Source organism: Strigops habroptila, chromosome 5 (assembly GCF_004027225.2).
Source record: "Strigops habroptila isolate Jane chromosome 5, bStrHab1.2.pri, whole genome shotgun sequence".
Classification (NCBI taxonomy): Eukaryota; Metazoa; Chordata; class Aves; order Psittaciformes; family Psittacidae; genus Strigops; species Strigops habroptila.
Window position 1 is genome coordinate 52,541,254 of NC_044281.2, and position 25,327 is coordinate 52,566,580.

The following is a 25,327-nucleotide window of genomic DNA, read 5'->3' on the forward strand; positions in this document are numbered from 1 at the left end:
CTTTGAACATGGAAAGACCTTGCTGCTCTGAAGAAATGGTACTGGTCTGAAGAGATGCTAAGCCAGACTCTAAGCTTCAGAAGAAATCAGCAAGAGTGGCACATGGTTTTGGTCAGATCCTGGACAGTTTCCTCAAATTAACAGGATGATAAATGATGGCAAATTTGCTTTAACATGAGTTATAATGAAACACGATCCAGTTCAGCCATAATCAGGCCTACAGAGATTTGAGTTGATGAATGTCGATAAATGTGTGTTATCCTATCCATGCTTTCCTCCTCCAGATCTGCAGCTCCTCCTCATTTCTTCCTCTGGACCTAGAAATCACGGTGAGTGGAAAGGCTCAGGCAGGCTGCAGGCAGGGCACTACTGTGGGACCTCAGTAACCGCTTGCTGCTGCGCTTGCAAGGGCCAGGGTGGGATTTTGGTCATTTTTAGCCAATGAATTATAACCGGGGAAGGAGACTAAGAGCAGTGAACCTGAACACAAGTTATAAATAGTAGTAACCGTAAACTAAAGATAAAAGGCAGCTTGAACTGTAAACCCTTAGCAAATGTAGTTCGGCTGTTAGCCTTCCTATGCTATTAGGTATTTTGCCAATGCCATCTTACGACAGCCTCTGGTACTGCAAGTACAACACCGTTTCTAAAGAGGAAAAAGCAAACGCATGGAGGAAGCAAATGTGAATTTACCGCCCTGTGCTCAGGGACCAGAGGCTTAGGGGTGCAGACAGATGCACTAAGGATAGCTGGCCTGGCTCACATGTAGGAGAAATTATAGGTGGAGGAACATCCTACCGATTGCCTGTGACGGTAACAAAAGGTCTAACATGGATGAAGATACGTCTCTGTTGGGAGTGGTTGTCCTCACACAGGGGGAAAATAAAACACACAAATGGAATTCTTGCATGAGTTCCTTTTGCTTCAAGTTTTCCCAGGAAAATCTCGGTGGAAAATGGTGTTGGCATGCGTTACGACACCATGCAATTACATTGTATTTTCAATTAAAATTGAAATTGTGATTGGCAGAGGAGGAACTAACATGTTTGGAGGGCAAGAGGAGTGCAGTTCTCCACAAAATTTTCTTTGATGGACAACATGGATCTGCTGATCTGTTTGCCTGTATTTCCAGAAGAGAAAAATGCAGCTGAAAAAGCCCTTTTTTACCCCCCTGCAGTGACAAACATGCTTCTGAAAAGGCAGAAGTGGGGGATTTTATGCCTATCCAGGAGTAATATATTATGTCTTTGTAAGAGAGATTATAGATGTAGGTGCAACAGGCAGTCTTTGCCTGGGGTCTGTTAGCTGAGATTATGTCTGTGTGTGCTTGGCAAGTAGGGATGGGTGTCTGCTAATTTAGAGCCAGATTAAAGTTTATAAAGACATGATGCTCATAATGTTCTATCCTCATTTGACAGGAAAAGGTAAAGATGTTTTGAACGTTACTGGGAAAGTGGGAACGTGGTGGTAGGAGGTGGGAAAGCTAGGACAGCTTTCATCGGGTACGAAGCTGCTACTGGTAGGTAAACAAACTATTTGTCTGATATATGTTCTCCTTTATGTTTTTGCTTCTATCTAGAGTCTCAGATCAGGAATTTTTAGCACCTTTTGCATAATGATTGTTTACATTATAGCTGTATAGTAAGAGCTGGAGAGTGGAGGAGGGAGTTCAGATGAGATGTGGAGCAGAACAGCAACCTTGCTAACCATTGTCTGATTCTGCCCTCCTCTTCTTCATGCGCCGATTGATTAAAGCCAGAACAAGATCCTCTGCCCCTGATTTTAAGAAATAATGCAGCCGCAGTCAGTTAAGTTTTGGTTGTCCAAAAGCCTGGCCTGAAAGATTACACACAACCAAACCAATCTCTCCCTCTCAGCTCTGCTGTTATTCCGTGAAGGAGAAAAAAACCTGCGTGGCTGTTGCCAATATGCAGTAATGTGAAGAAAAATAGGACGAAAAATGTATTTGCTCTGAAGGCCTGGATGTGCTGTGGCTTTGCTTGGTCTCTGTGACAACAGTCAGCAACATACCAGCCACAGGCTCTCAAGTCCTGGACCGTAACAACACAGCTTGGATCTCTCGCTCTTCTTATTCCTCACTTTTTTGGAGGAAGAGAATGCTTGTAGCCATGAGTTTAAAATTACTGTAAAGGTTTGCTACGTTTCCAAGTGCAGCAGCACCGGACCGCGGCCTACCCGGCGCACTGCTGCCCGTACTAAAGATGGCGGCGGCGCTGACCCGGAAGGGGTGGCCGGGCCGGGCCGCGCGGTGAGGGAGCTAGAGGGCGGGTTTCCCCGGCTCGCTGCCGCCGTGCGGGGAGCCCAGCCCAGCCCAGCCGAGCCGGGCGCGGGGTTGCCGGCAGCCGCCGCCATCGCAGCCCGCATGGGGCGGGCGCGGCCGGGCCCCGGCGCGGCCTGAGCGGGGCCGCTGTGGCGGGCTCACTCCCTGCCCAGCGAGGCGGCCCGCCTGGGGCTGGGGGCGCCCCTGAGGGGCCGGGGAGCCGCGGCACCATGCAGTGCGCGGACCCCGCGGCGGCCATGAAGGGGCCGGAGGGCGAGGGCAAGCCGGAGCAGCCGCCGCCGGCGGCGGGGCAGAGCGGCGGCGGAGGCAAGAGCGGCGGCGGCCGCGGCGCCAAAGGCTGGCAGTACAGGTGGGCGCGGCGGGCCGGGCCGGGGGCTGCGGGTGGCGGGCGAGGGGCCGTCCGTGCTGCTGAGCCGCGTCCCCCTCGCAGGGCAGCGCACGCCCTGCCCGCCCTGAGCGTGGTTGTCACTGCGGCTGCCCCGGCTGTGGCCGCCCTCGGCAGCGCTGGAGGGGACACGGGCACCCTCGCTCCGGCTCCGGGCTGAGGCCGGCCGCCGCTTTCTTATTTCAGTGCGCTCTCGGCGTGGCGACGGCACACGGGCTGGCTGTCACTCGGCTCCGCTTTCCATGCGCCTGAGTATCAGCACAAAGCCCCGCGTCCGGGCTGCAGATGCTGCCGGGAGTGTACCTTTGCTCCATCCTTTTAGATCTTGTTTTCCGCTCTCAGAGCGTGGACACCAGCTTAAAGTTGTTGAAGGCTCTCTGTCACTTTCCAGCCTTGCCAAAAAGCTAAACTTTGTGCCAAGTTTTAGCCCGGTGTATCTTCTTTCAGAACTTAATGGCAGGGTGTTTTTTTTTTTTTAATTGATGCTTTCTATTTGTTGCTGGTAGCGAAACTGAATCTACACGGAGTTTCTGTTTTGTCTGAGTTTAAGAATGGCTGTGCTTACCGTAAATCAGGGCGATTACTCAGGTATGGCAAATATAGCAGAAGAGAGCGGAGAAAGTAGGAGAAGCTGAGCACACAGCATTAGTTCAAAATGGATTCAAACTAAAATGCTTCCTTTGGATGACCTGCCTGTGCATTTGAGGGATTTAGAGGTTTTCGTGTGCTTTTTTCTGATGTGCTTTCAGATTGAAAGAGTTCCCGCTCACACACTGATAGTGGGTTTTCTGAGACATCGCTTGAGAGATTTCCGAATCTCTGCTTTGAGGTGTCTCATCCTTGACTGGAGTTCTGCCATGTTGCTGTTGAAAATACTGCTGTGATTTGAAGTTTGCACACTTCTTCTTCAAATGGAGATTCTCCAGAGCCGTCATCTGCCAGCCCAGATGGACTGGCTTGCTGTTTCTTGCTTGTGGAGACAGCAAAACCGGAGTGTGGTACCTCTGTGTGTGTTGCGCGGGATGGAGGGCCATCAGATGGCTTAGACAAACGAGCGCCCAGGCTGTGCAGGCTCTGAGTGCCTGATGATTCTAATAGGGAGCAAGCAGCTCAGTCATCACTGGGAATCTGGGTCATGAGTAATTTAGTTTTCTGGTGACGAGTGCCAGAACGAAAAGTGATGATTTCTAGGCAGATATTTCAGGCTTTTAAATAGGGAAAGCTTCTTGTCAGATTCAGTTATTGGTTGTCTTATCTGCTGTTTCCAGTTACTTCTTAACTTTTTTAAAAAGAAAAAACAATCCTCTGGATTCAAGGATAACTCTGAATTTTCTAATGAAAATTGCTGTTACTGTGACCAAGCACTTACTGTCCATGTATTTCACTTGTAAAACATAGGAGTTAGTTTACTCAATCAAAATTGAAGTATTTTTATGTGGAATTGGAGGCAGTGGAAGAGATGAGATACCTGATTTGCCTGAACCCCTTTTTACTACAGTATGTTTGAAATGATTGTCACAGGTCAGTGCTGTACAGTGAAATTCCACTTTTAAAAATTATCCAAGCATTTTGTCTCTTCTTTAAGTGCTGTGGCTTGTAGGGCAGAAGTCAAGCCTGCTCATAAGAATGATAGCCAGTTTAGTGGCTTGACAGCTGTAGGTGGGAACTATCCACGTTGTTGCTTGCACCTATTGATATCTGGTTTAATTTGCTCTACTACCCTAGCGCAAATTATCCCTTTTTTCTTTCTGGATCACTGGGACAAGTTTAATGTACTAATTGTATTATTGTGGACACTTGAGGTACCTCACTGTTAATCTCTGCTCTGTTTGAAATCAATTATTTGCTCCTCATTTGTCTCTGTATCTAATTACCTACAAAATATCACCTTTCCCCGCTTCCTCCCTAGGAAGTTCTCCTGCATGGCATGCTGTAGCTTGGTTTTCACTTTGTGTATTACATTTCTTCTAAAATGTATTTGAGAAAAGAAAGACCCCTCTAATAATAAATCAGTCTAAAATACAGGGTTTAGAAACTGATTTTCTGGGAGCTTCTGGTGGAAGTTTGATCTTTAACTTCTACAGTGCAGACTGTGAGCGATGTGTGGTCACACAGCTTGGCAGAAGTAGAGTCCTGAAGTACTTGCTCATCTGGTGCTGAAGTATAGGTCTGTATTCAATGAAGCATCTTAGCAAAACAGCTGTAGCATAGTTGTCAGACAAATGGGACAACAAGTCCTTTAATTTAATCAAGATAATCAAGTTTATCCGGCCTGATACTTTAATGCTCCAAATGGGGAATTATGACTATTGGGGGGAAAAAAAATATCTTCAGCACTGTTGGAACCTGAAATAATGAAAACTGAATCTTTCAGAGAGGTGGAAACTAAACATTCTTGGGGTAAAGTGCATGCCTGGAAAATAAAAAATGAAGCAGAAAGTCAAACTTCATATTTTTGCAGGGGAATGATAGGGAGATTTTTAAATAGCTGTGACAGAGTTGCACCAAACATTTGTAGTGGAGAAGAAGAGACAATCCAAGTCTGTCAGACACCTCAGATGATGTAGAGACAGTGCAGAATCTCTTTGCACGCTTTCTGCTTGTCGCCTGTGTATGCTGAGTTCAGGCAGTTCAGTACAGCAATGTCTCCTTTGGAATTTGTAAGAGCACAGTTTCTTCAGAGGGCATAAAGATACTCTTTTTCTTGACTTAATAGGAGGTAAGGCTTCTTGAGAAACTGCTCTTCTAGACATCTGACAGGAAGTGATCTTGTTTATTTACGAGTACATGATCAGTGTCAGAGTGCATCTGAGACCGGCCCAACCCTTAGCTGCATTTTTCCGACTGAGGTCTGGAATAGTGTGGGTGTTCACTTGCAGTTAAGTAGATGAACAGAGGCTGTGCCGCGCTCTAAACTCTCTATCCCTATTTTCATTTGGCGAAACATGAGGTGACACTTACGAATAACTTAAAATTATTAAAAGATTACTTGATAAAGTAACTTAAGATTATTACGTTTTTCTAAACAGGTTCTCTATTTTCAGCAGTAACCAAGCTAGGAAGTAGGTGTAGCGTTGTCCATATGAAGACTTATTTGCATTCAGCAATTCTGCTTTTACTCTTGACCTTCTTCATTTGGTTTTTGCTTTGCTCTAGGTTAAATGAACAGAGTAGTTTCAAAGCAGTGAAAGAAGGGAGGCAGTTTTGGCAGGTACTTCTATGACACGTGAATTGTAGTCATTCAGAATAACATAAAAATTTCACAACCAGAAAGCAGAATCTCTGTCTATGAGCTGAATAGAGAACTGGTCAGAATGCGTGCCAGAGAAGTGTAACAAGTCCTTTCAGCCTGGCTTGAGGGGCTTTCAGATAATTTTGGGAGAAGTGACTTGCAATTACTGGCTCTCGTTTATCTACAAAATCAAAATTTCAAAGCGCTATAGTTGACTAGAGAAACAAGATTGTCTTTCCCAGTAGGAGACATGCTAATGTGCCATCCTCTTACATTTTTCTTAGTGGTTCTGCCCTCAGATACATAAATCAATTCAGCTGCTCTTAAAAGGATTTCCAGCATTTATTCCCTTTCTGGTAGAAGTACATGTAAAATGTTAATGAATTTCCCAAATGATTGCTGATTTTTAAGCTTACAAGTTATATTTCAAAACCTGTTTGCTTTTCAGTTCTGCATGTATTTATTGTAGATAGCTGCCTTTGTTCCTTATTTCTGAAAAGGTTTTGGCATCTGCTTACGATGGATTTAGCCAATCTATTTATAAAATGCTACAGGTTATGTGTCTTTTGCCTTTTTTTAAAGGAAGCAAGGTAATTTTAGTTACCTGCTCCTGAAAGTTTACTTAAGTGCTGCAGTTGTGAGTTTGTATAGAAAAACATTTGGATGAAAGTAGCTTCTAAATAAAGGAGTCAACTTTCTAGACACGTATTACTTTTTATGTTTTTTTTCTTTGGGTTTTTTTTGCTAGGGGTGACAATGGCAGGTAAGAGGGTGCTTCTTGCAAGAGGGTGCACCATACTGGGTGGCTTCTGCTTGTCATTAGGTTACCAAATTAAGGCAGATTCTCTTGCAGAATTACTCCATGTGGCTTTAGGCCAGAGTAGCAGAGGCTGATAGTAAGCAAACAGAAGTGCAAATAGCCAGCAGAGAAAGGGTTTTGGCAAAGGAGAGGAACATTGTAAATTGTTTTGTATCAAATGCAAACGGATAACAATTTTAAGGCAAGTGAAATGGTTTTCAGCCTCCTTGTAAGGACTTTGTTTATTTCACAGTTGACACCGTGCAAGCCCTCTTTATAAATACTGAAAAACAGAGTAAACAATTACTGACCTTAATTCAGTCTTCTGTGTTCAGGCAGGTCAGTATGTGGTAAACATAACAGAAGAACTGGTAGCTGAAACACATGAATGTATTTTAATTATGCATTTTGAGATGATCATGAACTCTTCCTCATCAAGCGATCCCATAGGAAATGTGTTTTAAAGGAAATGCTTATTTCTGAGTTTGATCCCAGTTAACTTGGAGGGTCACTGACTTTTTTCAAGGGTTTTTCAAGGGATTGCTATGAAATTCAGAATTGATTTTTGTTATTTTTTGTGTTGTATTCCTTTTTATTACTAAAATCCTTTGTATGTCGAACATGTGGAAGCAAATGAGTGAGACCGAGCTAGGCTGTGGAAGTGTTTATGATTTTTATTCATGCTATCTTGCAAAAATGATCTAATTAATAGTAATAAAGTGTCATGAAACTGATACGATCTCAAGTGGATGTTGATAAGAAAGCTTTTTTTTTAATTGAGGGTGGTGTTGATGTCTGTCTTAATTGAAAGAAAACATATGCATTCCAAGAATGTTTGATCTTGGGAGGATGAATTTCATCTGTTTGGCCTTTTGAAGCTGAAACCAGCTTGATAGGAATAGATACAGGAGGTAATGGCAGCACAGTGTTCAACAATGCTTCAAGTTGCCAGCCTCTCCCTTGCTGGTCATGTGTTCTTGTCTCTGAACTCAACATTTCTCATCAGAGTATTAATATAAGCATTGAATTCTTGCTTAGGCTGCAATAGAGTGTGTTAGCTGACCTGATTAACTCTGGACTCCTGTGAGCAGGCCAGAATTCAAGTTTAAGTCCCTGTGACTTGGTAAGTAAAAAAGAAACCTCCTAAACCTTTGTGTAAAATGTTAGTGCCACCCTAGGACAGTTCTCTCTGATGCTGGTACTCCTAGTACTTCGTTTTTATTATCCATCTCTCGTTCTGTGTTTTCTTTCTGTACAGCTTAAAACAAAATTCTTTGGAATCATACATGGAATTTTTGTATATTCGCTATAATCAGTAACTGTAAACACCTTCCTTGTTGTGTGCAACTGAAGAGGGAGTGAGAGGCTGTAAGTTTGTGGTGTTACCTGAGAGGTCTGGGAAGGGCTGCTCCTGCTTCGATTTTTCCCCTCTCTTAGAGCACACTCCGCTTCCTTGGTTCCCCACTGGCATAAGAACCTGCCAGCATTGTGACATTGAGGCACCAGCCACCAATGGGGATGGGGGTTCTGCTGCCCCTGCCATTACGCTTCTGCTGGCAGCTTTCAGGCTGGGTGGTGGCTCTGATGTCAAGCCTATGTCAGAATGAGCCCTGATACTCCTTCCTTCCGTTTCTGGTGATCTGTGGAGATTCTTTAACACTGTGTGGCCTTTGGAATGCCCTAGCTGCTTGCTTTTGGACTTGTTGCTGGCCTTTTGGGTGTGATGAACTGGGTGCTGAAAAGAAGAGTTTTTCAAGGGATTGCTATGAAATTCAGAATTGATTTTTGTTATTTTTTGTGTTGTATTCCTTTTTATTACTAAAAATCAGATTAGCACCACTTTCAGTTTTGTTTGGTATATGGGAGGGAAATGGCTGGAAAATCTGGTGCCTGAATTTCTTTATTCTCATTTCGGAGTATACCATATTCATAATACTAATTTAGAAATGCTGCACTTCACATAATTTGTTCATTAGAGTAGACAAGAAGCCCATATTTAAAATGGTCATCTGGTTATATCCACCTCAGGATGTTACTAAATTCCATGTTACTAAAACATTAAGGTCATCTTTTATCAAGCTGATTTTACCAGTTGCTGAAGCTCCAAGCACTTCTCAAAAGGCAGGTGAGCCATTCATATTCACACATGTATGTATGACGTGAAAGACGGGGGTTGGAGCAGGTGGAAGCTCAGATGCATTGTAAATTAAGAGAAATAAATCTCTGTGTGAGGGATAATAACTAGATAGAATTGGGGAAACAGGTTTGGGTAATTTAAGCAGGGCTTCATGATGGCTGATGTTCAGTGCAGAACCTGAACTGACATTCCTGAACCAGGGTCTGCAAGGTCTGGGTTCCCTTCTCCAGTTCTGTGGGTCCTCAGTGAGCAGCTATTAAGAGCAGTGTCCCTCTGGTGCTTCTCTGAGTATCCCCATGTTGAACAGGCAGGCTGTAAAACTTGCTGGGGCAGGGGTGACAAACGTGATCTGGTTCTGGCATTGCAGGATACTTGTGTTAATACTGGGATATTCGTTTAGAGTTCAAATGAAGCTAAACTGAAGAAGCACAAACTCTTGAATAGCTTCTAAATATCAAATAACTTGTGCTTTCCATGGAATAGATTTCTGCAGGAGTTAATGGCTATTACAGATGTCTACCCTTCACTAAGTGCAGAGGGTTTTTTTCAGGTTCACCTTTCCTAATATAATTATGTAGCAGCAAGTAATTAAAATTGCCTACAACATTAACATCCTACTCTGCCACACACGCTCTCTCCCCAGAGACAAGATGAAAAACAAACTGCATGTGGCTGACCTAATCACATTGCTTAACGCAGAAGCAGAAAGCACCAGCTGCTGCTGTTGGGTTATCCTGTACATGTTCTTGTGCTGTGCTCATCGTACCATGAAAATGAAGGCATCTGTGCAAGGACCCCTGTTTACTTAAGGTCATTGCCTTGACATGCACTCTGATCACCTGCCAGTGGTGACGAACTATTCTTGTAGGGGATCACTGCCTGCTGGTAATGCTGCCAGACAACTTTCCAGGGTGCTTGCAAAGCTTGTACCTTTTCAGATTTTCTGTACTATGTGCCTAATCCTGAAATGGGAGGGGAGGGCAGGCTGAAGTGGGGTGGGAGAAGTGCTGTTTCTTCGTTAGGCTGTTATATTTGACAACCTGCTTTGGAGCAGGGGGCAGGCTTTTTGCTACAGGTGTGCATTTTTAATTTTTCTTCCCAGGTATAAATTCATGAGTTTTTGATGAGGCTGCAAATGTTTAAAATCTTGATTAACATTTAGGCAGTGACAGATCAGTTTCCCGAAGAGTCCAGTTTGCATTGGAAAGTTGGTTTTATTCATTGCAGTGGAGGTGTAAGAGAAAGTGCAAGATCTGCTGGGCAGAGCTGCAGGATGCTATATTAAGGAACTGGTTTCTGACCCTGGCTCTGCTTCCTCTGTGGTAACAGTCATATTGTTTAAGCTGTTTTTCCCCTGTACTTGCTAACTCTGTGTTCCTCTTTCTCTTGGAGGCCTAGTTTGAAACAGTTGGCTCTGATTTTGCAAAACTTTCGTAGGGTCACAGCTGTAGCTGAAATCAGCAAAAGCTGTGATTTGAATGTATGAATAAAACAAAAATCAGGCCACAACTATCTCAAAATTAGAGAAGCTGAAAATTCATTGTGCCTCAGTTCTCTGTGTGTAAAATGGGGTGATAATGTCCTCGTCCTTTTATTGTTCAGTACATGACTCCTTCATAAATGTCAGTCACAAGCACAAGAGAAGAAAACCTTAAGGAAACTCTTTATTAGCACCTGAGTGCCAAATTAATAATGCCTGATGCTCATTGCACAATGAAAAGAAGCAGTTTTGAATAATTCTTTGCCTGGGAATCACTATCCACTTAAAGCACAAAACTAGAAATATTCCTGCTCTTTTTATGTGTTGTCATAATCATAGGTGGTTAACGCACATGCTTTCTTAAATAGAGTTTAAACCTTCTGAATATCTTATGCCTCAATTTTAATGTAGAAATATTTTAGATTTCTCTATATACAAGAATTACAGAATAATTTTGGTTGGGAGTGACTTCTGGGAAATCTCTAGTTCAGCGTCCTGCTCAAAGCAGAGCCAGCTCAAAGTTAGAAGAGGTCATTCAGGGCTGCTGTTGAGTTTGGGCGTCTCCAAGGATGGAGATGCCACAGCCTCTCTGGGCTTCTGGCCCAGGGCTTACCCCTCTCATTATGAAGGACTATTGCTTGTGTCAAACAAGGAATTTTGTTTTGCTGCAACTTGAGATTGTTGGTGCTTGCCCTACTGCTGTGCATCTCTGAAAAGTCTGTCTCCATCTTCTCCATATGTAGGGGAGATAGCGGCGAGATCCCCATTCAGCCTCCTTCAGAAGCAGGGAAGGCTTAACAGACCTAGGTCCCTCAGCCTGTTCTTGTCTGGCACGACATACCTAGCTTGCACTGGTCCATGGGTTAGTCTATCCCAGGCACAAGGCTTTGCATTGCTTTTGTCAAAGTTCAGGTGGTCTTATTCAGCCTGTTCCTCTGGACAGTTGGGATCCTCTGGAAAGGCAGCCCACCCTGCTGCATTCCGACTGCTCCCCTAGGTTTGATCTCACCAGAGAGGTTGCAGAAGGTGGATGCTGGTCCATTGGCCAGCTCTGAGGCATTTAGCAGTACAGACCCCTGAAGTGCACCACTTGTAACTCTTTGCTAGTTAGATTTCAAACTATTGCCTGTTGCTTGTAGAGTCTGCTGATCAATACATTTTTTTTCTGTATTGTACTCCAGGCTCGCATCTTTCTGAATATTTTGTCAGTTAAGTGTGTTCTTGCTTGCTTGGAAGGTGGTAATAATTGTTATCCTCTGTATTTAATCTGAAGTGCCTCAAAAAGGGTTAAAAAATAATTTAAAAGGGAAGAGGCTTGTTTGGAGTAGCTGATTGGTGTATTTACCTTCCATTTAATATCCCGTGTTTTATTGCTGCAAAGTCCACAATGGTAGGGTATAATTGTCAATATAATCTTTTTAAAGTCATAATCACAAATATATCTTAAAACTGGAAGGGCATATCTTTGTATTTCTGATACGGTAGGAGCTACTAGACTAGAAGCAGACCAAGATGCCTTGGGATTGAATGTGTAGTAAGCTAAACAATGTTGAACTGTGCTTAAGAGTAACTAAGCAATGCAGAGGTTTGCGCCACCAGTTTCTGTAGATAGCACTTACCAAGGTCCCCTGCTTTCTGAGGTGCTGTGGGTAGCAGGTAGTCCAGAATTGCAAAGATGTTCATCCATCAGCACATTTGCCTTGCTTATGTTATGCCAGTATGTTTGCTGGGCAGAGTAGCTTTAATTTGACTGCTTGAATTTTCTGAGACTAGACTTCAAGGGAAGGTTTTGGGTCTTGGTAACAATAATATGTGAAACTCTGTATTGTAGCTTGCTAATGTAAACTGATAATGTGAACAGTAACAAAACTGTAGGCAACAATCGTTCTCCAGAGATATCAAGTGAAGAGTTTAGACCTTTTGAAATGTCTGGTTTTTGTATGCTCCAGCTCTAAAACGTTGTTGGCTAAGTTTACAGTTATTTTTCCAGTGATCGTTTGAGCAGTAGTCATCATTGCAGAAAAATCTGCAGGGTTGCCTACTGACTCTTGGGTCCAGCTTCACTTGTACTATGCTGACACAAACCCACAAATAACTGTACGTGAGTGGGGTTCTTGCTGACTCGAGGTGTTCAGGTATGTGCAAGAGAAATTGCTTAGCTGAAGGTCACTGTGGTTTTTTTCCAGGCAGATGCATTTTGAAAGCTAAAGGGTTCTCTAAATGATAAAGTAGTTAAATAATGAGCTTAACAGTGGTCCAGTGAAAGCAGTATTTGCTACTTATTAATTAAATATTCTCTTTCTTTTTTTCTGTTGCTAACCTGCAAAAGCATTACAATACATTTTCATTTGTATATAATAGACCTGTGGCATTAGTGCATAAAGAGGAGAATCAAATGCAAGTTTAATTAGGATGGTTTTAAAAATACCCTATATGCTTGTTTCATCATTCCTCTTGAGAACTAGCATTGATAGAAAATTTGGGTGCAAATGCAACTGTTGTGTTGGTAGCAGGGGGCTGGGGAGGCTGGGCAGTGGGAGAGCCCCTCAACCTAGGATAGGAAGCGTTGGCTGCGTTGTGCCAGGCTCATGGAGAGCAAATTTCGGCTCTGCTGCACCCTTCCTTTGTACAAGCCTGCCCGTCGCTTCCAATGCATGTCTGTGCTCTCAAGAGTTTACAGGAGTGCGTGTTGAGAGGTTTTTATATCTAATGAGGATATGTGTGTCACTAGCATGCTTGTAACCAGGTGGTATTCTGAAGCATCCCCAGGGTCTATTGTTCTTGTCATATTGTTGGACCTTTTTCCCTTGCACTTGTTGGTTTCTAAACTTGAATAGTCAAACACATGAGCTGAAGAGCAGGAGCTTTGCTGACGTTTTACCATTGACTGTAGGGTACTGCTGATGAATTACACAGCAAGGTTAGTTTTTTGCTCTTGCAAATGGCTTTTGCAAGAGCAGATTTGTTGATGGAAAAGCAGAGCAAATTTACTGATGTAGATACTCTGTAAGCAACATAGAGGCTTCTGTCTTACCTTGTTGGGTGTACTGGGCAACCTGCTCTTGCACGCATGAGCCATGGCACTGGAGTGTGCTTAATGTGGTGGTAGTTTCCTGGGAGTAAGTGATCTTTGCAGTTGCACAAGATATGTGCAAAGTTTCTGCTGCTGATACAGTTTGTTGGTTTGGTTTTTTTCCTTCCCCATCCTTCCCCTTTGTTTAACAAAAAGGGGAATCAGTGTGTTGTAGATAAGCACTTCACAGTGGCCAGTGGTGAAGAAGAAAGCTATTGCCAACAGTGAGTCTCTGGGCAGATAGAGATGAACGTGTTCAGTGAAAATGGTTATTGCTTTTTTTCAAACTACCTAGTCAAAACCACTCATTGGTTTGCACTGCTGAGATCCTGATTTCTTTCTTTCCTTTTCTTTATGCTTTGCTAGCTTTTAATCTGATGACAGTCTCTTTCACCAGGTTTTTGCATCTTGCTGTGAGCTCAGTAGAAAGGAGACTCTTCTGTTGGCCAGGGCCTGAAGGCACTGTTGTAACGGCAATGGTGCCATCTATGGAAGCTGGATTCCCCTTGAGGAGTCCTCCCCGACATCTGCGTAGGCTCCAGGCTTCTGGTCATCTTTCCTGCTGGAAGCAAATCCACATGTACTCAGCAAATCCACTTGACTCAAGTCAAGCTTTACGCAAATGCATTGGGAAGCCTTTGGCTGCTGTGTTTGCTGTTCAAACAGCTGCTGAGTCTTCAGAGACCTGGCTGCTCCAAGTATCCCACATGGTGCTGTCTGGGTCCCAGCAAAATCAAAATCATCAGAAGGGCAATCTTGGAAGTTTTCTGTACTTGCTTTCCAGATGGGTAATTTTGTGCTACTGCTAGGAGTGACTTGTTTGGGGCTTTCAAGGGAGAACTGCACCGTGAGGGGCATGGAAAAAGGGTAGGGAGGCCTTCTGCATTGCTGTTTATTCTTGAAGAACATGTTGGCCCAACTGTTGTCAGGTGTGAGCTGGAGTGTCTTGGCTGAAACTCCTGAAGGACGTCATTCTGGGACTGCTGTTCCTTAGCATCTGCATTCAAGACTCGGATGCTGCTCATAAACAGGATACGGGGGGAAATTGGCCCAGCTATCATTATCTCATTCCTCCCCCAGGACAGGAGACCACCCTGTAAGGCATTAACAGCTGCTGCAACTGAAGAGGCATGTTAGAAAATGACAAATAAACAACAATAATCCTTTGTGAATGTTTCATTCTTGTTGTATTTTAGTATTTTGTTGTATTGTAGCACTTAGATGTATAGAAATCTGGGTTGTGGTAAAAATCTTTAAAGTTGGGGAGGGACAGTTTTCTGGCAAGAGTATGAACTGATTTGTGATTTTTCATAGTCTTCAGTCATTTGCTTACAGGGACAGTTTCAGTCCATCTCACAATATTTATAAACTAAAGAAGTCTGACAAATGGGCAGCCAGTTAAAGTGGTGTTCAACCTTTGGGAGAAAAAAAAAAAAAAAAAGAAGGTTTTGGGGGATGGTAAATATGCTGGGCTGGAGTTGAGATGTTGTACCATGAGTTCCTGCCTAATTTTTTCCTGGATTACGACTTGCACAGTATCCTTACTTAAAGTAGTTCACCAAAAGTTAAAATGAAATTTTGTTTTACATCTTGAAGGCTGTGACAGGTCTGTTGCAACACTTAAAGGATGGCAAAAAAAAACCTGTTTGACAGAAGGACATGTGAATTTCTGTAGAAATACAGACTTTAGGGGTTGTTGACTCATCATTGCCGAGTTGTTGCTGTTCCTTTGACAATCTGAGACTGCCATGAAGATTTTGAATAGCAAGAACAGCATCTTGGCTATGAAAAGATATACGTATGCATAGGTACATGTACATGCACATAGGCAGCAGTGTGAATGCAAAGGTATTCTTAAAGTCGGGAAGCATGCTGGTGGAGCCAGGCCTCACTGTCAAGGTTGAGATAAGCTGCTCAGTGTTTAGTGTCAAATTCGCTTCTGAAATCTATTTTCTAGAAGTTAAAAACTCTTATGTGAGGAATTGTGGAGGCTTCTGAAGTACACAGGTAACTTTGAAGTTTTATTGTTTCATTAGAAACAGTGCTGGAAAGGGCTTTTAGGAAGATCTCACTCTTCTTATTTTACGAACTGTGGTTATTTGTGAGCGGAGCCAGTGCCTGAACCTCAACCTCTTGTTCTCAAAGTCTACCATCTTAAAAGCTTTCTGTAGTGCTCTGAAGAGCTTTGCTATTAATCCCATACTAGTGAAATATTACTGGGGTTTTGTGGTTTTGTGTTTTGGTTTGGTTTTTTTTTTTTTATTACAGTGTTAGTTGCTTTACACCACTGCTTTAGCAAAACAAGTATTTTAGTTTAACTTTTGCTATGGAGGCACTAATCTTAAAATCGTCGAAGAAATGCTCTAGTTATAATTCCATGGTCTTGTTGCTATAAATAATACTGAGAATGTGTCCTGTATTCACAGGAAAGTGCTAGTGCTTACCCAGAAGGAGATTAGGAGGTTAACTGTAGTTCTGTAACAGGTTTGTGTAAAGTTACAGGATGTACCTTTTGTGAATAACAATTTGTATGAAATTGTTACTAATTTAAAAATAATGCTTAGTTCAAATGCTGAAAATTCGCTGGACCGCATGGTGTGAGAATTTGTGCTGGGAGAGTATGATTAGTGTGTATAAGGTCTGTCGTTTTACTCTTCCATTTGCTTATTTGTTTGCCTTGAGGCCCTTGTACTGTCAAGGGAAATGTTTTAAACATCAACCAAGTTTTTCCTACCCTTCAGGCAGGCTAATCCCTAAAATAATCCGTAAAATAATCCCTAAGCACCCTTACTTGCGTGGGTGCTGAAAGTTTGCCCAGCCTTTGTCAGAGTGAGAACTAAATGTAATTACATATATGTGTATATATATATATATATATATAAAAGTACAGTCTTCTGGGTTTGTGCAGCTCTGTTGCAGATGTATGAACAGAATTAAGTAGGAAAATAATCAGTATTGTCCAAGAGGCAGCTCATTTAGCAGATACCTCTGTTCATGCTCCATCTCTTTGGATGCTGGCTCTTACGGCCTTCCCTGGTTTCCCAAAAAGCAAGCCACAGCTCAGTATCTTATCCCTCAGAGCTGTCATGTTATATTCCTCCCCTGCTGCAGCGGCCAGTCCATAAGGAATCTCTCCCTGGAGCTGATGGTTGTGTGTCTTGGGATGTGCACCACTGCCATTTGTTGGGCTCTTCTATGCTGAGGTTTGGGCATCGGTCCTTAAGTACGTTTCTATGATCTTATGCAGATCTTGGATGAGGTCTTTTTGCTTGTGAATGGGAGACACCTGCTAAATGTACTTCTGAGCTTTACCTTGTACACTGAGTTATAGCTCCTTTGTTTGAGATAAGGGGTTTGGGGACCCCCTGCGTGCAGTTAGGGATTCTGAAACACAGCTGGTCAGTGTGTTTAACATTGTGCACTTGTGTTCACATTCATTTGTTGCAACATGCTTCTTCCAGATCGGTGGTGTCCACAATGCTGGAGGTGACTGGCTTGCTTATCCTCAATCACTTTCTCAGACTTCTCTGGGGTGCTGTTTTCAAAGTTTTTCAGTGCCACCGTCAGCTTCTGGGACTGCTGAGTCTAGAGATAGGAATTATTGAAGAGGAGGCATTTGGAGAAGTTTGGGTCCAGTCAAAGTGAAAATCCAAGTGGAGAGGAACACGTAGATGAAGGCAAAATGTAGTCAAGCGTTCATTTGATGTGGAAGTACATCACTGAAAGAGCTGCACTGTCTTCTACGATGACTTTTGGCTTTTTCTAAAGACTGACAAAATCAGCTATCTCATCTGTCATGCTCAAAAAAGTTGTCAAATGATTTTAAGCAAAGACTGTTTAATTTACCCTTGTCAGATGAATGGACTTCTATAGGCCATACATGTAGTCCTCTGTTTTCCTTGCAGTCTGAAGTTACATTCCTGAATTTTCTTGGTTTCCGTTAAAGGCACCTGTGATTTAGGCAAGTTGGTTAATGGGAGAGCGCAGCAGGTCTAGCCCAATTGTGCAGGGCTCTATATGATGTCTAACTGAAAAGCAAGGGTGAAGCTTGCATTCGCTAAAACTGAAAAACAATTATTTGTGACTAGGGACAATTTTCAGATGATTAAAACCCAAGCTCATGCATTTTTATGACTATACAATCTCATAGTCTTCAGCTAAATTAAGACAGTGATCAAGTCTAAACTGTACTTCCTTTGTATGCCAATTATAACAAATGAGAAGCATCTGCAGAGGATGAATTTGGTTGTATCTCCTTTAGCATTTTTCTATGTTGAAAATATATCATAACCTGATACCCTCGCTCTCCCTGGTTTTATTTTTATCTGTAGGGTTTTTTTATCTGTAAGTACCACTTAATGAGCTATTAGAAATTAAACTCCTAGATAGTCCTGCTGGCTGCTCTCTCTCTCATTGCAGGATATTACTGCAGTACTGATTGCTGTAGAAGCTAGAACACATTTTTGGTTTTAAATGTAACATTAAAAACCAGCAACTTGTTTTTTCTTCAGAAATGTAGATTCTTACATCTCTTCTTTGAATAGTGTTACTGAATGGCCGTGATATGACAGTTATTTACTCTGAGGTTATCTTCATTAGTGTCATCCTAAATAGCCTCCTTTAGGATGCAACTTAGTGTAATATATTTATCAAATTGCCAGATATCTAATTAATCTGGTGATACTGACACCATCTATAAAGGAAGTACAGACAGCAGCTTCAGTTATTGTTTGAAAATTAACCCCGTACTTAGTCCAACTACGTGCAATCAAAACCCACTAAGGGAGATGATCCCTAGGCGCTATTAGTCCTGTTTTCCCCATCTTTCCACTTTTGCTGATGGGGGCTACTTTGATCTCTGTAATGACCAAGACAGGCTGCTGCTCCAGTAGTCTTTGAATAATTTTCATTTAATCTTCAACATTAACTACAAGCTACAGAAATTTTAATTTAAAATATGAATAAGATGGGTTTAATACAAGGCTTTTTTTAAAAGCAAGTAGTTAATGTCTGATATTTGGGTCATTGTTTCACTTCTTCATTGGAATAATAGGAACTTTTTTTCTCATGCTGGACCTGAATGTCTACCAAGAGTGTGTCGTTCAGTGTAGGATTATGCCCTGCTGTAAGAGGCAAGGGCATTGAGGTGGCATTTCTAGAATTATGGGAATGTGCAGTATACAGTAGGTATTTAAACTGTAGCTTTAATATGGTTGGTTTGTAGCCATAAGACTCATAAGCCTTATTTAGGACAATTGATTTTTTTTCAGAAGCGGTAATGTATTTTTGCCTGTAGTGTGCTATAAAGCCTTTCTGCCGAATGGCTCAATGGGTTCTCATTTTTGGTGAATGGTGAATGTTGCAAGTTGAGGCTCTGAAAGAGAAACTACCTGATTTTCCTGCCAGGCCAGAGGAGGAGCTGTTTCAGCTCCTGCTTCAGATTTCAGAATATCTTGATGTGACCTGCGCCTGCATGTTGTGTTCTGTAGAACATCTGCTCAACAGCATGACTGTTTATGTACTTGGGACAGGTTCTGGGCATTAAGGATAAATAAAACCATGCTGGTGTAGGAGTATTTAGGGACTGGTTTTGGCTGGTGGCCATGATCAAGGTTCTGTTAATGAGCTAATGAAAGTTAATTTTGTTCAGGAGTCCAAAAATGCAAAGCTTGCTTAGAAGAGGGAGCAGGAAACAGAAGCAGCATGGATACTAAGTCTTTAATTAGCTAAAACTAGTACAAATGTGTCCAGAAATGCCTGCTGAATGAAACTCAAGTGTTGGTAAAACTAATTATGCCTTGAAATTATTTGGAGTTCAGCGAGTCTGGTTAAACAGTCTTATGAAATCATCTTGGAAACGAGGCTGGAAAATCTGTTAAGTGTTGATAGCTTTACTAAGATGGTAGTGCCATTCTAAATTGAAGATGTAAATTGAATTTCTGAGAGTAAATAGTGATGATCAAAAGCTGGGAAGATCTGAAATTTGTTTGGTATTGTCCAATTGCTTTTCTCTCTTTTTTTTTTTAATAGTGATCACATGGAAAATATTTATGGCTACTTAATGAAGTATACAAATCTTGTCACTGGTTGGCAATATCGGTAAGTCTTTTCTGGTGCTTCCTAGTAATGTTGGTCTCTGCAGCATCTAAATGAACATGTTTCAGAGTTTTTTAATAATACTTGTATTTCCCTTTTATTAGACAAACATTACGGAAGAGTTACGCTTTTCTCAATGTGGATTAAGCTAATGTGTAGATGAATAATACTTGTTTTAAGGTGTGAAGAAGAAAAAATGCGTAGGGAGTATGAAGCAGTTAACTCATTTGATGGCTTATAACTGCTTGTATGTGTAAAAAGAATGTACAGCTTTTTTTTTTTTTCCCTTTTCCATTAAATAGATTAACTTTGTTTTTTTCTGCTAAGTCTTCAGCTTAATGCCAAATCATGCCATTTTTTTTTATTTATTGAAACTTCTTTACTAAAAATTCAAACTCTGCAAGCTTTTCCCTTTAGTTCCCCAGGATGTCTGTCTTCCCTGGAATAACTTCATTTTCTTTGACAGGTGAAACTCTGGTCAGCCTACCTGCTTGATGCTGTTTCTAGAGCAGCACAGTGCAACCAAATTAGTATTGGAGAGACAAGTCTTTGGCTTACCACACTGGCCAAATTCCTGTGCTACCAGCGGCATGCCGTGACTTGCATCAATACACTTAGTGTTAAATTCAATTGAAATTGAATGTAGTTTAAGGATGTATTAAGCCTTAGAGATTCAGGATATTCTTTTGATTCCTAAAATTTTGGAATAGCGCTCTTCTGTGGGCATGCTGTTCAGTTGCGCGATCCCTGGCCTCTGTAGAAAAAATTGCCAAGAACTTAATTTTTGTGCAGTCTTGCTGGGGACGTAATTCATATGTTTGGGGTTGTACTGACTAAGGTCTTTTAAGTCCCAGCCTCATCTGTGCCAACTTGTAATGAAAGTCTTAAGTTCTCCCAGTACCTTTTCCTTTGTTATCGTTGCAGATTTTTTGTTTTAAACAATGATGCTGGTCTGCTGGAGTACTTTGTGAATGAGCAGTCTAGACATCTAAAGCCCAGGGGTACCCTGCAGCTAGCTGGAGCTGTAATTTCACCCAGTGATGAAGACTCTCATACTTTTACAGTCAACGCTGCCAGCGGGGAGCAGTATAAACTCAGAGGTAGGACCTGGATTCTTGGGCAAGGGATTCTTCCACTAGAGGACGCTCCTGGCTCTCATCTGTGGCTGCTCTGCTGGGTTTGGTTGCACGGCCAAAGCGAGAACTTGTTTGTCAGACTGCTGCAGTGAGAATTATATGTGAAACTTTCATCCTGCACTTCAGTTAGAAACTGTCCTTATTTTGGATAGTTCCATACTCTCTAAGTTTGATGACTTTCAGAAGACCATGAACTTCACATGTGTAGGATGGGGTTTACTCTTCATGTATAGTGTCCTTCAATTGATTCAAAGTTTTCTAAATCATTGTAGGTAACAGTACAGTGTAGATGCTTGCACAGAACTACATTTTTCCTAATGTTCAGTTTGTTAGCCTTCTTGTAGTAGTTATAGAAGCCCATTCTCTGATTTTTGTAGGCTGTGGAAATCTGGACTTATATCTATAGCTAATATCTTATATCTCCTGTATCTGTATCTAACATCTTTTAGTATTACTTCCCTTGAAGACTTGCTGTCGCTTTCTAATTCAGGGCACCTTACTCTTATTCCAGGAAAATAAAGGAAAAAAAAAAAGGGGGGGGGGGGGATGGGAAGAGGGAGAAGGGATAAAGTACAGGCCATGTATGTTGAACTTGATTTAATGTTATAATTAATTACAGGTAAGCTGAACAAGTTTTAGATTAAAAAAGAAATAATTACTTTGCACTGTTAGTCGTGTGACTTTTAAAGAATTAAGCAGTCTTTTTTTGCCCATACTTTCAAATGTCTTCATTTGCATAATCCTTTTGGTTTGCTTTTATTAGCTACTGATGCTAAAGAACGGCAACACTGGGTTAGCAGACTTCAGATATGCACACAGCATCACACGGAAGCTATTGGAAAGGTATTGTATGACTGGTATTTTTGTGGGCAGAAATAATTTAGGCAGGTGGTAGAGCTGCAAATACTGCTGTCCTGTTACCTCAGACAGATACTACAAAAGGGCATGTGGTTGGGTTTGAAACTTATATCAGGACACATTTTTCTGAGTAATAGCTGACTTGTAATACAAATAATCTTTAGGAATGAAACAAAGTGAAGTCCTTTTGTCCCTGAAGACCTGAATGGTCCTCCCTGAGCAGGTATTGGTGAGCAGGTATTGGAGGCAGATGAAAGGTCAGATCTTATCCCAGAGTTTTCCAGAGGTTTTGCATTTTTTAACGGGTAGAGAAACAGGTCTTCAGTGTTATTGAATCCCTTCCATTTTGGGAGCTTTTCTTATTATTTTTAATTTTTTTTTAAAATGTTACTTTTTTAAGCCACTCAACATCCCACAAATACATTTAGGTTTAATTCCCATGTTTGAGAAGCCAGTCCTCAACTCAATATCTGAGGATTATTGCTTCCATTTACTAACCATCTGGTGGTTGTAAATATAGTGTGTTTCACAGAACCTCCCAGTTACCGTAACACCTATTCTGATACCTGAATAAAGTCTTGCTTTCAAGATAAGATCAACATCTTGTAGCTGGCTTTATTGTAAGAGAGATGTTCAATGAATAGTTCCACATGAAATCCCATTCTCTCAAATGTCAGCTATATCCTTGCAGGATCTGTTAGGAGTCAATTTCTAGTACTGTTACACATCAACAAGTAAAATTATTTAGTCCTACTATAGACTAATTTTCAAGTCAGAGAAGCGGTACATATTGATCAATCTCATTTCACAGATTGTTCATAATTAGTCTATAAAACAGGGCAACTGTTAGCAGATAGCACAAAATATTTTTTTAGCTGTTGCTACTAATATATTATTAGGGCTATGTCATCTGTCCTTGTTCTATAAAAAAAATAAGAATGAAACTGTTCTACTGTGTCTTTCAAATTAGAATATTTGCTGGTTATTAAGAATTAATTATGAATGTTTCTCAATATGCTTATTTATTCACTAGAACAACCCTCCTCTGAAATCTCGCAGCTTCTCTCTTGCATCCCAAGGAAGTGCCAACTCTCCAGGTGTGCAGAGAAGACCCAGTCAAAATGCAGTTTCCTTTTTCAATGTTGGACATCATAGACTGCCAACCGGAAAAAGAGTTCCTATTATGCAGCCAGATCACCTTGTAGATGTTAGAGAGGTTTGTACGCCTTAAATTATCTTATAGTCTTTTGAAAAAGCTGTCCTACTATTGGTAGGATTGTGGAGAAACATGCTGTTCTTATTTGAATATATTGTCAATAGCATGTCCTAAGCTATTAATGCATAGCTGTGTGAGGATAAGTAACTTGCCTTGGATAATTGTAGAAGTATGTGGTTTATATTCTGACTTTTGTACTCTGCAATAATATCCTGATGCTCAAGGTAGAACTTTGCATGTTCTCCTCATCCTTACAAATCCTAGCACTATAGTTGACAAGGGAATATCCTTAAAGAAGTATAGTATCATGTACTATGATACTATTATATCATACACTGTTTTCTTCCCATGTCAAGCTGTAGAAGAATGGCCTAAGTTGTACCTGTATCTCCTATAACTAAGGAGAAATTGGTCATGATTGATGTTTAAGAATACTGATACTGCTTTCTGGTATGCTAATTCATATGGACAAGTTGTCTAGGGGTGAATGTGACTGAAAAGGGAGCAAAATAAAATGAGCAATTCAGACGCATGCTTTTTTTCACTACGCATTCAGGTACAGTGTATTGGGGGAGGGGAACGAACAACAAATAATTACCTTTCCATCTTGACTGGCATAATGGACTGACTGCTGGTTGATTTAACTCATGAATATTTACAGAGTAGATAATGCAAATCTAAAGATAACAGTAAAAGAGAATTTGTTGCTGAATTTCAAACCTGTGTTAGTAGTAGCATTTATTAATGAGTATTTTTAATACTCACTTGGAGTACTGTGTACAGTTCTGGTGTCCTCAACATAAAAAGGACATGGAGCTGTTGGAGCAAGTCCAGAGGAGGGCCACGAGGATGATAAGAGGGCTGGAGCACCTTCTATATGAAGACAGGCTGAGAAAGTTGGGACTGGAGAAGAGAAGCCTGGAGAAGAGAAGGCTGTGTGGAGACCTCATAGCAGCCTTCCAGTATCTGAAGGGGGCCTATAAGGATGCTGGGGAGGGACTCTTAGGGACTGTAGTGGTAGGACAAGGGGTAATGGCTTCAAACTTAACCAGGGGAAGTTTAGATTAGATCTAAGGAAGAAGTTCTTTACTGTGAGGGTGGTGAAGCACTGGAACGGGTTGCCCAAGGAAGTTGTGAATGCTCCATCCCTGGCGGTGTTCAAGGCCAGGTTGGACAGAGCCTTGGGTGACATAGTTTAGTGTGAGGTGTCCCTGCCCATGGCAGGGGGGTTGGAACTAGATGATCTTAAGGTCTTTTCCAACCCAAAGTATTCTATGATTCTATGATTTTAATGTTAGCAGTGTAATAAGTGTAGCGTGATACATTTCATGGCAAAAATAAGTTTCTTGTGGAGGGCTTTTTAATTTAGCAAATAAGGATCCATAAAGTGCAAATAGTTAGAAATTGAATTTAGATAAACTGGGACAGAGGAGTGCTATGGATTGTGAGCATCATTAACCTTAAATTATGCGGCTAAGTAAAATAATGTGGTAAGTTCATTAGTGGGAAGCTGTAAGTAGGTATTGAAAATACTTTCCTTCTTACGGTATGTTGCCATCATCGTTGTTCCTTGATTTAAATCAAGTGCTGTGGCATAATTACTGTGTAGTCCAGACAAGGTGACTGCCTCTTTAGACTTCAGAATCTGTGAAAATCTCTGTCCACAACAGACTGTTCTTGTAGATGCCTTGCAAGAGGGTAACTACTGCCATCCTGTTTGTATCCTCTAACAGCAGTAAAGTCTCCTGTAGTGCTAATGTAAAGACTTGTGAAGTCATGTCAAGTACCCAGGAAAACTTCAGCTGGCATCCCTGTGGCTCCTGTTTTTCATGGCTTTTTAACTTTTTGACTTTTCAAATGGCAGTATGGCATTCAACATTTGAGAGAGGAAAGAGGAGTGTGCGCGAGCTGGAGCACTGAAGCAGTGGCTTGCATCCTCTAATTGGGATTCTCACTGGGTGGGAAGTGGAATGATTTTTCTTAGCACTGTAAAGAGCACAGAAAACTATCCATGTTCTCTTTTGATTGTTACTGAGTTTAGTGGCGCAGCATGATTATTATTTATCAACTTAAATTTTTTGACCTGTACAGATGAAGAATCCTCAGTAATAGTAGCTTTTCTGAATGTCAGTTAGTTCACTTACTTTTTTGAAGATGTAGTTGACATACTTAACGGGCAGGTGCGTGCCTGTTACACTTGAGCATGATACAGCTTGAATACTTACAAATTCGGTTTGAGAAGCTGTGGGAAGAACTGCTTCCCCTTCAAAGGATCTGCTGCATGGTGACCTTTTTTTGATTGTATTTTTTTTTCCTCCATAAATTTGCAGTATTGTTGGGTCTTCTGTCAGTCCCTTTCCCTTCTACTTCCCCTTTTTTATGGCTGAATACATGTCATGCTTATTTGGATACCTTGCACAACAGGAGATCTAAGAGGATCTTTCTGCTGACTTCCACCAAATGCAGGTGTCTGTGTTTGCAAAGTGAGAACTATAGCCTGTGTATTTCTGGTAGGTTTTGAGGGTTTGATCACAGTGCTTTTTCCTCCCTTGGCACTATTTTTTTTTTTTTTTTTTAAATTAACAAATCTGAGTGTATAAGCAGGAAAAACTT

The 25,327-nt window shown here is 41.5% G+C and overlaps 1 protein-coding gene across 4 annotated transcripts in view; it reads left to right on the plus strand.

Annotated features, from left to right (window-relative positions):
* The first annotated feature begins 2,303 nt into the window (after positions 1 to 2,303).
* OSBPL11 (oxysterol binding protein like 11) overlaps positions 2,304 to 25,327 on the plus strand; it is a 43,318-nt gene continuing 20,294 nt past the window's right edge. The window contains exons 1-5 of one of the 4 annotated variants that reach the window (XM_030486626.1): positions 2,304 to 2,651; positions 19,439 to 19,507; positions 20,429 to 20,604; positions 21,404 to 21,483; positions 22,532 to 22,714. In XM_030486626.1, the coding sequence (XP_030342486.1) occupies positions 2,512 to 2,651; positions 19,439 to 19,507; positions 20,429 to 20,604; positions 21,404 to 21,483; positions 22,532 to 22,714 (648 nt within the window). In that variant the 5' untranslated portion in view covers positions 2,304 to 2,511. Of the gene's footprint in view, positions 2,652 to 7,496; positions 7,842 to 16,310; positions 16,612 to 19,438; positions 19,508 to 20,428; positions 20,605 to 21,403; positions 21,484 to 22,531; positions 22,715 to 25,327 lie in introns of those variants that run through there. The other 3 variants (XM_030486627.1, XM_030486628.1, XM_030486625.1) reach the window with 3 other exon arrangements.